Source organism: Megascapheus bottae, chromosome 12 (assembly GCF_031878675.1).
Source record: "Megascapheus bottae isolate mThoBot1 chromosome 12, mThoBot2.hap1, whole genome shotgun sequence".
Lineage (NCBI taxonomy): Eukaryota > Metazoa > Chordata > Mammalia > Rodentia > Geomyidae > Megascapheus > Megascapheus bottae.
The window spans coordinates 10,218,333-10,231,230 of record NC_143520.1 but is presented as its reverse complement, the minus strand read 5'-3'; the positions used below and the strand labels follow the sequence as shown (position 1 = coordinate 10,231,230).

General features: G+C 39.5%; 1 protein-coding gene across 2 annotated transcripts in view; it reads left to right on the top strand.

The window, feature by feature from the left end:
- Positions 1-9,876, top strand: part of Rapgef4 (Rap guanine nucleotide exchange factor 4) — a 303,371-nt gene extending 293,495 nt beyond the window's left edge. For both annotated transcript variants that reach the window (XM_090342624.1, XM_090342623.1), the window contains 2 exons: positions 2,467-2,521; positions 8,499-9,876. In XM_090342624.1, coding sequence (XP_090198750.1) covers positions 2,467-2,521; positions 8,499-8,626 — 183 coding nt within the window. In that variant the 3' untranslated portion in view covers positions 8,627-9,876. The remainder of the gene's footprint in view (positions 1-2,466; positions 2,522-8,498) is intronic.
- Positions 9,877-12,898: the final 3,022 nt, after the last annotated feature.

Below are 12,898 nucleotides of genomic sequence, written 5' to 3'. Positions count from 1 at the left end.
ATATCAGAGGCTAATTATACATTGTATACTGCATTTTCTTGGAAGTATTGGTGGTCGCTTTCTCATGCCGATCAACAGATAGTGCTGGCTTTTAGGACACTTTATGAAAGCAAAGAACCTGCTTTTCTCATTGTCTCTCTGTGTGTGAGGAGTTGGCTGACGCAGACCATGTCACTTCCTGCCTGCCAGCATCCTCAAAGCAGCAGTATGCAATGAGGGTTTACGATATACACTTGATGTGTGTGTGGGTGGGTGTGTGTAATCTTCTAAGATGATAAATAGATAGATAGACAGATAGATAGACAGACAGACAGACAGACAGACAGACAGACAGACAGACAGATAAATAGGCATATAGACAGCTGATATAGTGCTAGTCCCAGGGTGTGAACTCAGGGTCTGAGTACCATCCTTAAGCTATTTTTTGCTGCAGGCTAGCACTCTGTCACTTGAGCTACAACACCAATTAATTGAAGATGAAAGGCTCATGGACTTTTCTGCCTGGGTTGGCTTCAAACAGCAATCTTTAGATGTCAGCTCTCTGTGTAGCTAGGACTACAGACTGAGCCTCTGGCACTCAGTGGTCTATGATTTTTTTTTTAATACTACCCATGATTTCATCGAAGTCATTTGCTTTTTTTCTTTCTTTCTATGTATTTTTGTATGTATGTATGTATGTTTTAGCATTAAGCTTGAACTCTGGGCTTGGGTATAGTCCTTTAAGGCTGGTTCTTTCTTGCTGAACCACACCTTCACTTCCAGCATTTTGCTGGTTAGTTGGAGATGAGAGTCTTATGGACTTTTTTGCGTAAGCTGGCTTTGAATTATGATCCTCATAGGTAGGATTACAGACGTGAGGCTCTAGTGCTGATCATTACCTTATATATTGGTACACCAAGGGTACATGAAAGAGGAAAGCACGACTGGAATTAGCTCCTCAGAAGTGGAGGAGTTTTTTTCTTGAATGGAGGCTTATCAGTTTTCTGCTCATTGTAGGATTGCTCCACCATTTCTACAGGTTCTTTTCCTTCAGAGCAGGGATATCCTGAAATCTAGACAGGAACTGAGGGACCTAGTTGTTGGTCAGAATACTGTGGAAAAGAGACATACATCCTGGTTACAGAATGGGCAGAGGTCGCACTGGTGATTTTCCTCAGGGACCAAGAATCTTAGTTTCTGTTCTTCAGAGGTTTTGTTAAATATATTTTTATTGTAATTAATAGAAGGGTTACATTATATTTGCATTACTTCACTTACATTGCTACCCTTTCTCATGTTTTTGTCCCAAGGGTATTTTTTCTTCTTTGATTTTTTTTTTTTTTGGCCAGTCCTGGCCTTGAGCTCAGGGCCTGAGCACTGACTGTCCTTGGGCTTTCTCAAGGCTAGAGCTCTATCACTTGAGCCTCAGCACCACTTCCGGCTTTTTTCTATGTATGTGGTACCGAGGAACTGACCCTGGGTCTTCGTGCATGCTAGGCAAGCACTCTACCACTAGGCCAAACTCCCAGCCCCTTCTTTGATTTTTTAATCAAGCTCGATACAAAAGATTACCTTTTATTGTAAGATCACTTAATGACAACATTAACAATCAAATTGATAATGATCTGTGTATTTGATGGAATGCATCTTCATGTAAAAATTTGTAAAAAAAAAAATGCCAGTGGCATAGAAACAGTCAAAATGTAATAATACAGTTGGGAAAATTTCAAACCAAAAGCACATATATGTATATTATATGAATATTATAGAATCATGCTTTATTTTTAATATAGGCTTATGTACACATATTTGTAAGTATCAGAATGAAGCATACCAAATTATTAATGCCTTTTCCCCCTGAAGTGATCATTTAAGTTGCTTTTTTCTTGGTTGTAGCATTTTCTGATTTCCTAAATTATGTTATAATTAGAAGGGAAGTAAAAGGAAAGAAGGAAAATAATTATGATTAATAGTAAATCACACACTTGCTGAAAGACTGGAGAAGTCGATAATGTGATAGCAAAACCTTATAGAGAGACTATGTTACTTACTATTCAGTCCTGTTTAACACTAAGAAATTTGACAAGCCAACCCTTCTGCAAATCTAAGATCTCTATCAATTCTCTTATAAATTTATGTTATCCTTAAGAAAGGACGGTGAAAAGCATTTCTGAGTGTGAAACTACAGTGTCACAAATGCTTTTTCCCCCATCATGGGGAACAAGCAATGAGACGAAAGCAATGCCATGAATACCCCTTACCTAAAGCTGTCTCATGGGTGTGCATGTGACCACAAGCACCCCTTTAAGATCATTAAACAGGTTCTACATCAGCCAGCTTCCTCCCGTAGTCAAGTCTCAGAACGTGCTGTTTCTTGTGGGACGAAATATTGCAGGAATAAATAATGGTTTGTCTTCCTTTTTTGGATTATACACTGAGCTGACTTGTGTTTGTGTCTTTTTCTTTCTTTCTTTTGATTCCTTGTAGCGCATGCTTGCCAATTCTGCCAGAACAGTGAGGTACTACAGGAGCCAGCCCTTCAGTAAGTTCAGTGCTGCTGCTTTCTGCAGTGGCAGTCTCGGTGATTAAGTCCTTTTTAATGAGACCATGGAGACACTCTAGCAGTCTGGACTGCATCTGATTATATCAGAGGCCATAATTTAGGACCATGATGTCTACAAAGTACAAGCCTTGGGTTTCAGATTTTGTGTTGCTATTGTAAAACCAGAAAAAAAATGTTTACCTTGTTGTAACAACTAGAAAATAACCATCAGAATAATAGATAGACCCAAAGAGAATTAATTTGCTCCTTCTAGGGCAACTAGAGACAAGTAGGGCACCATGACCAAGTGACCCAGCCTCCAAGCACCTCCCTGAGTGACTCACGGCTTAATGTTGAGCAATGCCTGGCAGTCCAGGATGACTGAGGGCTGTGCTGATAAGCTAGGAAAGATAATGTTTATGTAGGTAGCACATTTGTAAGAAAGCCTCACAGCAGGATTTTATATTTATCTCTAATCTAGGGAATTTGGGGTGATTGTTTAACAATCCAATTATGTATCACAAGAATTGATACAATACTTCACTAAGTAGGCAAACGCTGCTACCACTAAGTTGCTGTTTCAGTCTGTTGAGGGTTAAGTTGTGTCATAGACCAGATAGTCATGTTGGTGGCATGATCTCCCCTATACCAAGACAGCACGTTTGGCTCCCACTGTTCATTTGGGGACTTAGGAAGTGGGCCTTATGAAGTTCTTTGCTACAGTCATCTAAAGAATATTGGCTCTTATGTATCTAGGTTTTGCCCTATTGTAAACCTCTTCTAGGAGAGTCCGGGGTTTATACTAATAATAACAAATGAGGGAAACCATGGAGCCTCTGTTCCTTTGAGTCTGGCTTACTTGTACTTAATATGATTTTTTCCAAATCTTTCCATTTCCTTACAAATGGGGTGATGTCATTCTTTCTGATGGCAGCATAGAATTCCATTGTGTATAAATAAGGCCATATAGGATGATGCTAACTGAAAGGACCTCCAGGATATGATAACAAGAGCCATATAATGTGTGGTTGCTGTGCTTAATGTACTAGGTTATTTCTCATCTCTTTCAGTATCCCTTGGTTATCTCATACTTTTACAATGTCTTACTTTGTTTTCTGGTATATTGTATATATGTTCATTTGCTTATTTGAAATAGGATAGGGAGGGGGGAAAACAAGATGAAGAGGTAAAGGGAGGGAAATGGCGACAAAAACATGAGAAGGGGTATCAATGTTTGTGAAGTAATGCACCTTCTATCTGGTGAATATAATGTAACCCTTCTATTAAATACAATAAAAATATCATTAAAAAAAAGAATATTGGCTCTTAGGGCCAGGAAGGTGGCTTACTGGTAGAGTGCTGCCTAGCATGCATGAAGCCCTGGCTTCAATTCCTCAGGAAAAAGCAGAAGTGCTGTGGAGGCTCAAGTGTTAGTTACCCTGGAGCAAAAGAGAAGCTCAGAGACAGTGCCTAGACTCTGAGTTCAAGCCCTGGGACTAGCAAAACAAAAATAAGTACTGGTTCCTTAACATGATGACATGGACATCATGGTACGACTTCTAGTCCACTCTCTCCAGAAAACCCAATGCCCATTAACAAAACAACTTAACAAAAAGGACTTTGTTTTAGTAGACTAATTTGTTGTATGTACTAAAGCCAGAGTTTGCTCACATGGATGCAAAAACTTGTAAATATTCATCTAGCAAAATGTGGGGAACTTAACCTCAATTTGGGGAGCAAGTAAAACTTTAAAAAGTTCATTCCAGCCTGGGTGCCAGTCATTGCCTGTGGTCCTAGCTACTCAGGAGGCTGAGATCCGAGGATCCAAGACAGCCTGAGCAGGGAGACTCACGAGACTCGTATCTCCCTCCAATAAACTACTCAGAAAAAACTAGAAGTGGCACTGTGGATCAAGTGGTAGAGCACTAGCATTGAGCAAAAGAAGCTCATGGATAGAGCCCAAACCCAGGTAGACAGACAGACAGACAGACAGACAGACAGACAGACAGACAGATAGATAGACAGATAATTTCCCAACAGGGCACTGGTTGCTCATGCCAGTAATACTAGCTGAGGTCTGAGAATCATGGTTTGAAGCCAGCCCAGGCAGGAAAGTCCATGAGACTATTATTTCTAATTAACCACCAAAAAGCTGGAAGTGGAGCTGTGATAGAGCACTAACGTTTAGTACAAAAGCTCAGGGACAGCAAAAACACTTCTTAGCAGAAAGAACAGCGCAGGAGGAATTTCAATACCAAACTTTAGACTCTATTACAGAGCTATAATTATCAAAACAGCTTGGTACTGGCACAAGAACAGGCCTGAAGACCAATGGAATAGAACTGAGGACCCAGATATTAAACCACAGACCTATGGACACCTAATCTTTGACAAGGGAGCCAAAAAAATAGAATGGAAGAAAGACAGCCTCTTCAACAAGTGGTGCTGGCAGAACTGGTTAAGCACCTGCAGAAAACTAAAGTTGGATCCTTCTTTGTCACCCTGCATTAAAATTAACTCCAAATGGATCAAAGACCTGGAGGTAAAAGCTGACACACTGAAAACTTTACAAGAAGAAATAGGAGATACACTAGGCCTCCTTGGCACAGGTCGAAACTTTCTTAATAAGGACCAAGAATCACAACAAATCAGAGAAAGGCTAGATAAGTGGGACTGCATTAAACTGAAGAGCTTTTGTATGGCAAAGGACATAGCTAGTAAACTAATTAGGAAGCCTACAGAGTGGGAGAAGATCTTCACCAACCATACAGCTTCTTTCTCTGAAGAAGAAACAAAAATGGCCTATAGACACATGAAGAAATGCTCAACATCTCTGGTCATAAAAGAAATGCAAATCAAAACAACACTAAGATTCCACCTCAGTCCAGTTAGAATGGCCAGGATCAAGAAAACAAATAACAGATGCTGGAGGGGATGTGGCCAGGAGGGATCACTGCTACACTGTTGGTGGGAGTGCAAACTCGTTCAACCACTATGGAAAGCAGTATGGCAGTTCCTCAAAAGACTAAACATAGAGCTCCCCTATGACCCAGCAATTCCACTACTTGGCATTTACCCAGTCATCCAGAAACAAGGGCATACTAAATCCACTAGCACAACAATGTTCATTGCAGCACTATTTACCATAGCAAATATATGGAACCAACCCAGATGTCCCTCAGTAGATAATTGGATCAAGAAGATGTGGTATTTATACACAATGGAATTCTATGCTGCTGTCAGAAAGAACAACATCGCCCCATTTGTTAGGAAATGGAAAGACGTAGAAAAAAATCACATTAAGTGAAGTAAGCCAGACTCAAAGGAACTTAGGCTCAATGGTTTCCCTCATTTGTCATAATCAGTAGAAACCTTGGGCTCTCCTAGCAGAGATTTACAATAGAACAAAACCTAGATACATAAGGCCATATAGTATGACGCTAAATGAAAGGACCTCTAGGATATAGAAACAAAAGCCATATAATGAATGATTGTTGTCCTTAATGTACTGTGTTATCTCTTGGTTATCTCATATTGGTATCTCACTTTGTTATCTGATATATCGGATATATTTGTATTTGGTTATTTGAAATTGGATAGGGATGGGGGAAAAACAAGATGAGGGGACCGGGGGAAGGGAAATGGGGACCAAGACATGTGAAAGGGTATCAATATATGTGAATTAATGCACCTTCTATCTGGCAAATATCATGTAACCCTTCTATTAATTACAATAAAAATATATGAAAAAAAAAACTAAAAAAAAAAAAAGCTCAGGGACAGCACCCAGGTCCTGAGTTCATGCCCTGGGACTAAAATGAAAAAGTTAATTCCAATGATTCTAATATTTGAAGCATTATGCTTGACCACATCATCCCTATGAGGATTCCATCAAAGTTTAAATGTCTGTAATTTTCTATAGTCCTCTACTCTGTGCTTAAAGGCTTGGTCATAAAGCAGTGGAACAAGTGAAAATGAGAATGGACACATGATAGCAGTTACATTAGGAGTTCATAAATCTAGACTCCATGGCCTTTCAGGGGTACCCATCCCAAGACCTTCTTGAAATTATATATTAAATCTGGTGTCATTGAAAGAGTTGGTCCTTGAGAAGGTTTGAGGTTAAGTTCAAGAATAAATAAGGAACCAGAATAAAATCATTTGTTTCATGAGCCTCTTTGGTAGCAAATACTCTGCTAATACAGTGTCTACTACCTCATGTCTATAATACCAACTGCTCTGGAGGCAGATGAGGTCAGCCTAGGCAAAAAGCTGCTATGACCCCATCTCAACTATCATTGGCACGATGCTACACATCTGTGACCCCAGTTGTGAAGGAGGCATAGATAAGAGTACAGTCTGAGGCCAGCCAAGCTGTACCTGAACAATAAAGCAGAAAAGTGCTGGCTGAATGGCTCCAATGGAGTGCCTGAGTAGCAAGTGTAAGACTCTGAGTTCAAACCCCAGCAATGGGGAAAAAATAATTATACTCTGCCATATCTTCATGGAGAGAAGTAAGAAGGATATATTTTAAATCCCTACTGCATTTGTTGAAGTTATCAGTTAACTGCTGGTAAACAACAGCTGTTCGGCTCTGAAGTCAACAATCTATAGATAAAGCTATAGGAATAGATTCATAAACATTGTGGGATTGTGTACAATGTAATTACAGGATATTGTACATGTCGAGTACACTGCCAGTGTAAGGCGGAGGAAATTGGGCACAGTGTGTTCAGCAGTTCACTCTGCTATTATTTCTATGTGATAATTATACTGATGAGTTTCTTCTCACAGTGATAGGGGCCTTTATACCCCCCCCCCGTCACCACCACACACTTTTCTGTGATCAGACCTGCATTGCAGTCTCCACTGCGATGTGCAGATGGCATTCTGATGATCTTGGGGATAGTGGGTGGCTTTACAGGGACAACTGGACTCCAGGGAGCACTGTGCTGTGGCAGAACTCTGCTCAGGAGTCAGACTCCCACGGCCAACTGAACTAGAGGGCTCACATTAGAGATCCTGGAGGACAGAGGTGGCCATAGCCCATGGCTGAAGTGTTAGGTTTAAACCAAGCACTTTCCCCAATTTTATTTAAAAGAGAATTCACTGGGAAGAAATCCAGGTTTCCTATTTCTTAAATGGAAAAAGAAAACAATAAAAAGGAAGAGCTAGACATGATTCTTCTGGGGCTTCCAGGGCCTGCATTTGTATCACCACTGCAGTGATACTCATCTTTACATACTGCCTGCGTGGGGCTGAGGGCTGAGTGACATGTGTTAAACCTCACTGAGAGCCCAGGCGCTCACTCGCCAGGGGAGAGAACCGCAATAGAACTGCAACTGGGCTTCAGAATAAGTAACATGGGAGACTGGACGTTGAAATCCTAACTTCAGCCTGGGAGTTGTTGTTTCTTTTTGTCTTTATTTTTTTTCTTTTGCTGGTCCTGGGGCTTGACCTGAGAGCCGAGGTGCAACATGTTACCAAGCTTGTGTGATCAAAGCTCAAGCTCTGCCCTTTGCCACCGCTCCACTTTCAGCTTTTGCGCATTGCTAATGAAATAGCATCTTTTGACATTAGTCCTTATCTAGATCAAAGGAGTTCCAGACTCTGAGTGTGAGACCAGAGGTGGGCTCGTAAGAGGAAATAATTTTCATCTGTCACTAGGGACCATCAGACAAATGTTTCCCTTTTTATTTGGTGTTTTCCCTCCCACCCTCCTTACCTCCCCAATGAGAAATGCAAAGGAAAATGATCAAAACAGATGACTCCAGGAAAGAAAAGAAAGTTGGAGGGCAGAAGAGAGACAATGGAACAACCAGGTAGAAGCATTTCAGTGTTTGTAGTATGTTAAAAGGCCTTGATGAAACTCAGAAATTGATGATAAATGTATTTCTCCATTAACAAAAGGAGAAACAAATCTGGGTCTTATATACATAAATTATGCAATGCCAATTTTGCTCTCTTCTTTCAACAGATCTTGATGCAGCTCAAGCTAATAAGAACCATCAGGATGTCCGGAGTTACGTGCGGCAATTAAATGTGATTGACAACCAGAGAACTTTATCACAGATGTCACACAGATTAGAGCCTCGCAGGCCATAGACATCTAAAGAGCAATGGTTTACCTCCAATCCACAATCTTTCAAAAATGCCATTCCTGTTACTGCTGAATGTATTGCCACTAGAGAGATTGACAAAGCAAGAAAGGAAAAAAAAAATTACTCCCCCCCCACATCCTGAGACATTTCAGGGCTGCATTCAGCTTCCCAACTACATGATGAGAGAGGAAATTATTTGGCTTGCATAAAGCTGATACACGCTAGCTTAGGAATTCCCCTGTGGCTAGTCAGTCTGTTTCATTTCCAGTTGTGCCATCTTCACAAGGCTCCCAGGAAGAGCTTGGTTACATATGCCACTGTCAAGAGAAATATTATCACCAAGCGTGTTTACTTGATCTAACTTGCTACAAATGTGATTGATCTGGATACATTGCTGGTGAGAGGGCTTCCTGATATTTTAACTCAGTATCTTAATTTGGAGCATGAGGTTGGAGAGGCATTGAGGAGTTGTAGAAGTTCAAATAAAACGCATTTTTCTATCTCATCGCCTTATCACTGAACAAATAGAATCTACCACCTTACATAAAACACTGCTGATCTAAGTAACTGAGGAAGAAATGGCCTGTAACTTCTGAATGATACATTGAATAATATTTATGTTTACAATGTAACTTCTAAATCTTAAAAATCAGGATTCCATATATAAAAATTCTGCTGAAAGACACCAAGGTTCTTAAAATTGCCAGTGTTAAGAAAGATAGAAAATAACAATTCAGAAGAGCACAATATACACAAAAACCTTTTTCAAAATTAAAATATTTTCCTGGGCATTAAAAATCTTTCAGCTACAAATTTATGATTACTGATTTTAAAAAAGCGTATTTTCTGGACTTAAATGTTATTACAAATATTTTAATTTTCAATGATTGTTTTGCACTTTCAAATAGATTGTAAATAGTTCATTCAATCAACGGTATAGAGTTATTTATTTGCTATGTAATAGATATTGTGCCAAATACTTTTTTTAATTTATTTAGTATGTAACTTCCGAGTACCTTTTTTGTTTTCAAAATTAGACTACATTTAATATGTAGAGATTGTATGTATATCTTCTGTAAATAACAGCTAGTATCTTCATTAAATATACTTGTTAACAAGAAAGGATTGTGTTGTTTTCAATTCTCCTAATACGGGAGGATATAACTGTTTAGAATGATGTGGTACTGTTTTCTTCATTTTGGGGGGTGGGTGTTGGGGAGCAAACATTCAGGGCCTTCTGCATAATTAATGTATTCTCTACCTCTGTGCTGGACTCATCTGGATTTGTTTTAGCAGTGCCATGTATTGAAATCAAGGCCTCTCACTTGTCAAGCAGCTGCTCTACCACTTCATCCATATCTCCAGCCCCCTTTTTGCCCTGGTTACTTCCAAGGTCTCATATTGCTTTATTCCCCAGGACAGCCTGAGATTTGGCCCTCCTACTTGTATTTTCTTGCAGCATTACTGGAGGTAACAGGTGCAACTCACTGTGCCATTATGATTGCTTGACATTTCACTACAGTGTCACTCACCTGCAATATTGTCACACTGCATATTTGTAGGTCATTGACAAAGCTGATAAATCAAGCTGCTCACCCAAGGAAGGTCTTTGTTCTTATTTCTCTCTTCTTTTTTCTTACCTTTCTTCAAGACTAGCATCCTACATACACAAGCACCTTTCCCTAATTCCACGGTGACTGATACGTACAATCTTATTTTAATTTTGTTTCAACAATATTAAAAATTAATAATCCTCTTCCATGTATAGTCCTCTTGGTCTTCAAATTGAGAATAGTGACTACTGCATGTAATAAAGATAAGAGGTTTTAATTATGTCTCCTTCTAGGAAAATGCACTCGTCTCCTTTATTCAAGGTAGTAATGATGAAGTAAAAGAATTCACACTACAAATGTGGAGTACCAGGCAATCCTCTGTGAGGCAGGAGATGGAGTTAATAATTTTTAAACTTGCAAACAAACCAAAAGAAAATGAGATGACTAACAGGGTCACCAGAAAGATAATGAGGTTTGCTGAAAGACAGCAAAAAGAAGAGTCTTGTTGCACAAAGTACCAGTAGAAAATTACACATTTGAGTGTTTAACATACCCACTTAGCCAGGTCACTTGCATAGCGAATAGGAGCCAAGCTTTTCCAGCAAGTTTTGAATACCACAAAAGTTAAATACACTTCTCTTTCATTCATGGCATTTCCTCTCAAGATATGACTGCAGATCAATGACTACCATGTAAAAAAATTAAAAGAAGTATCGTTCTAGTTTCAAATTGTGTTTCTAATAACAAAAAATCAGTATAGAATATGCAGTATATAAAATGAACCCTTGAATAGCATTCCTTTTGCTGTCAGTCTAAAATATATTATATCTCTTGCATCCAGGCAATCTTAAGTTGTCTTACATAGAAGAGTATGGTGTTGGATGAATAAATCCCAGCCTTTAATTCAGGTATTTTCTATACATTTATTCATTCATTCATTGAAAAGTGATTGAGGTGTGTTATAGTATGGATCTTGATGTTCAAAGGCTTTGTTCTGGGCCCAAGTCATTATGGGATGGGGGTAGGATTTTTGGAGGAAGGAGGGTGCAGTGGGAGTTAGTTAATTGGGCATCCCCCTGCAGAGGATACTAAGATATTAGACTCTCTTCTTTCTTTGCTTCCTGATAACCACGAGGCAAGCAGATTTTTCCAATGTGCACTCCCCACCAGGATGTGCTACCTCACCTCAGGCCTAAAGGCAGCATGACCAAGAGCCCCTGGACTGCAACTTCTGGCCATGAGCCAAAATGAACTTTTGTTCCTTGGAAGTTGATTTATCACTGGATACCAGTGGCTCATACAGGTAGTTAATCCTAGCTACTCAGGACTCTGAGATCACAATTCAAAACCAGTATGGCCTAAGATACCACCTTACCCCAATAAGAATGGCCAAGATTTTGAACTTAGACAATGATAGATGCTGGCGGGGTTGTGGAGAAAAAGGAACCCTACTGCACTGCTGGTGGGATTGTAAGCAAGTTCAGCCACTCTGGAAAGCACTGTGGAGATTTCTTAACTAAAAATAGACCTTCCCTATGATCCCGCCATACCACTCCTGGGCATCTATCCTGAACATCATGACCCAGGATATGATAAGGACACCTGCTCAGCTATGTTTATTTCTGCACTATTCACAATAGCCAGGTGATGGAAACAATCCAGATGCCCTACTGCAGATGAATGGATGCAAAAAATGTTATACACACACACACACACACACACACACACACACACACACTGGAATTCTACATAGCCAATGGATAAGATAAAATAATGGCATTCACAGGGAAGTGGATGAATTTAGAGTGAATCATGTTGAATGAGACAAATCAAGACCAAAGGAACAAAAGGCGCACGGTATCCTTAATATGTGGCTATTAGATCCAAACAGTATAAGAGTGAGGAATCAATATTTGTGTACCCAATGCTATGGACATGGTATTGGAAATATAAACACAACTACATAGACATAAAAGTTTATTACTCTATAGACATAATGTTTCATTACATAGATTAATATGTATCTATAACATACAAACCCTCAGCCTAATTTTAATTATTTTCTAAAATCTAAGTGCCAGTGATTGTATATAGAGATTCCCTTCTTGAATACTTGTTTGTTAAATATGTCATTTGAAAGATGATATAAAAATCAATGTTAATAAATTCTTTAATAAAAAAACCAGTATGGGCAGGAAATCCAATGAAACACTTATTTCCAATAAACTATCCTTACTACACCCCCCCAATCCAGAAGTAGAGCAGTTCAAGTAGTAGATCCTTGAGTAAAACAAGTTCAGGAACCGTGCTCAGGCCCTGAGTTCAAGTCCTAGGGCCAGCACACACACCAAAAGTAGATTTCTCTCAGATTACTTCATGATAGTAATGAAAGCTGAGTAACGTAAGGTTCTGACTAAGAAGTGCCAGGCCCTGTACATACATCCAATACTGAGAAAACAACTGACTGGTTGCTGCTTTGGAGTTTCCTGGAGGAGACAGAAGATGAATCAGATAGCCATACCAACAAATACAAAAATTTGACCAGAAGGCCATGGTGTTAAGAGAATGTCCAAAGGAATACAATCTGATCTGAAGTGAGGAAATGTTGCCTGCAGAAATGACAGGTGAGCGGGACTTCAAAGATTGTGTAGGCCAGCTAGTAGAGAGAGAAGAAGTGGAGAAGAATGTGTCCTATACCGAAGAGTGAGGAAAAATACTCCCAG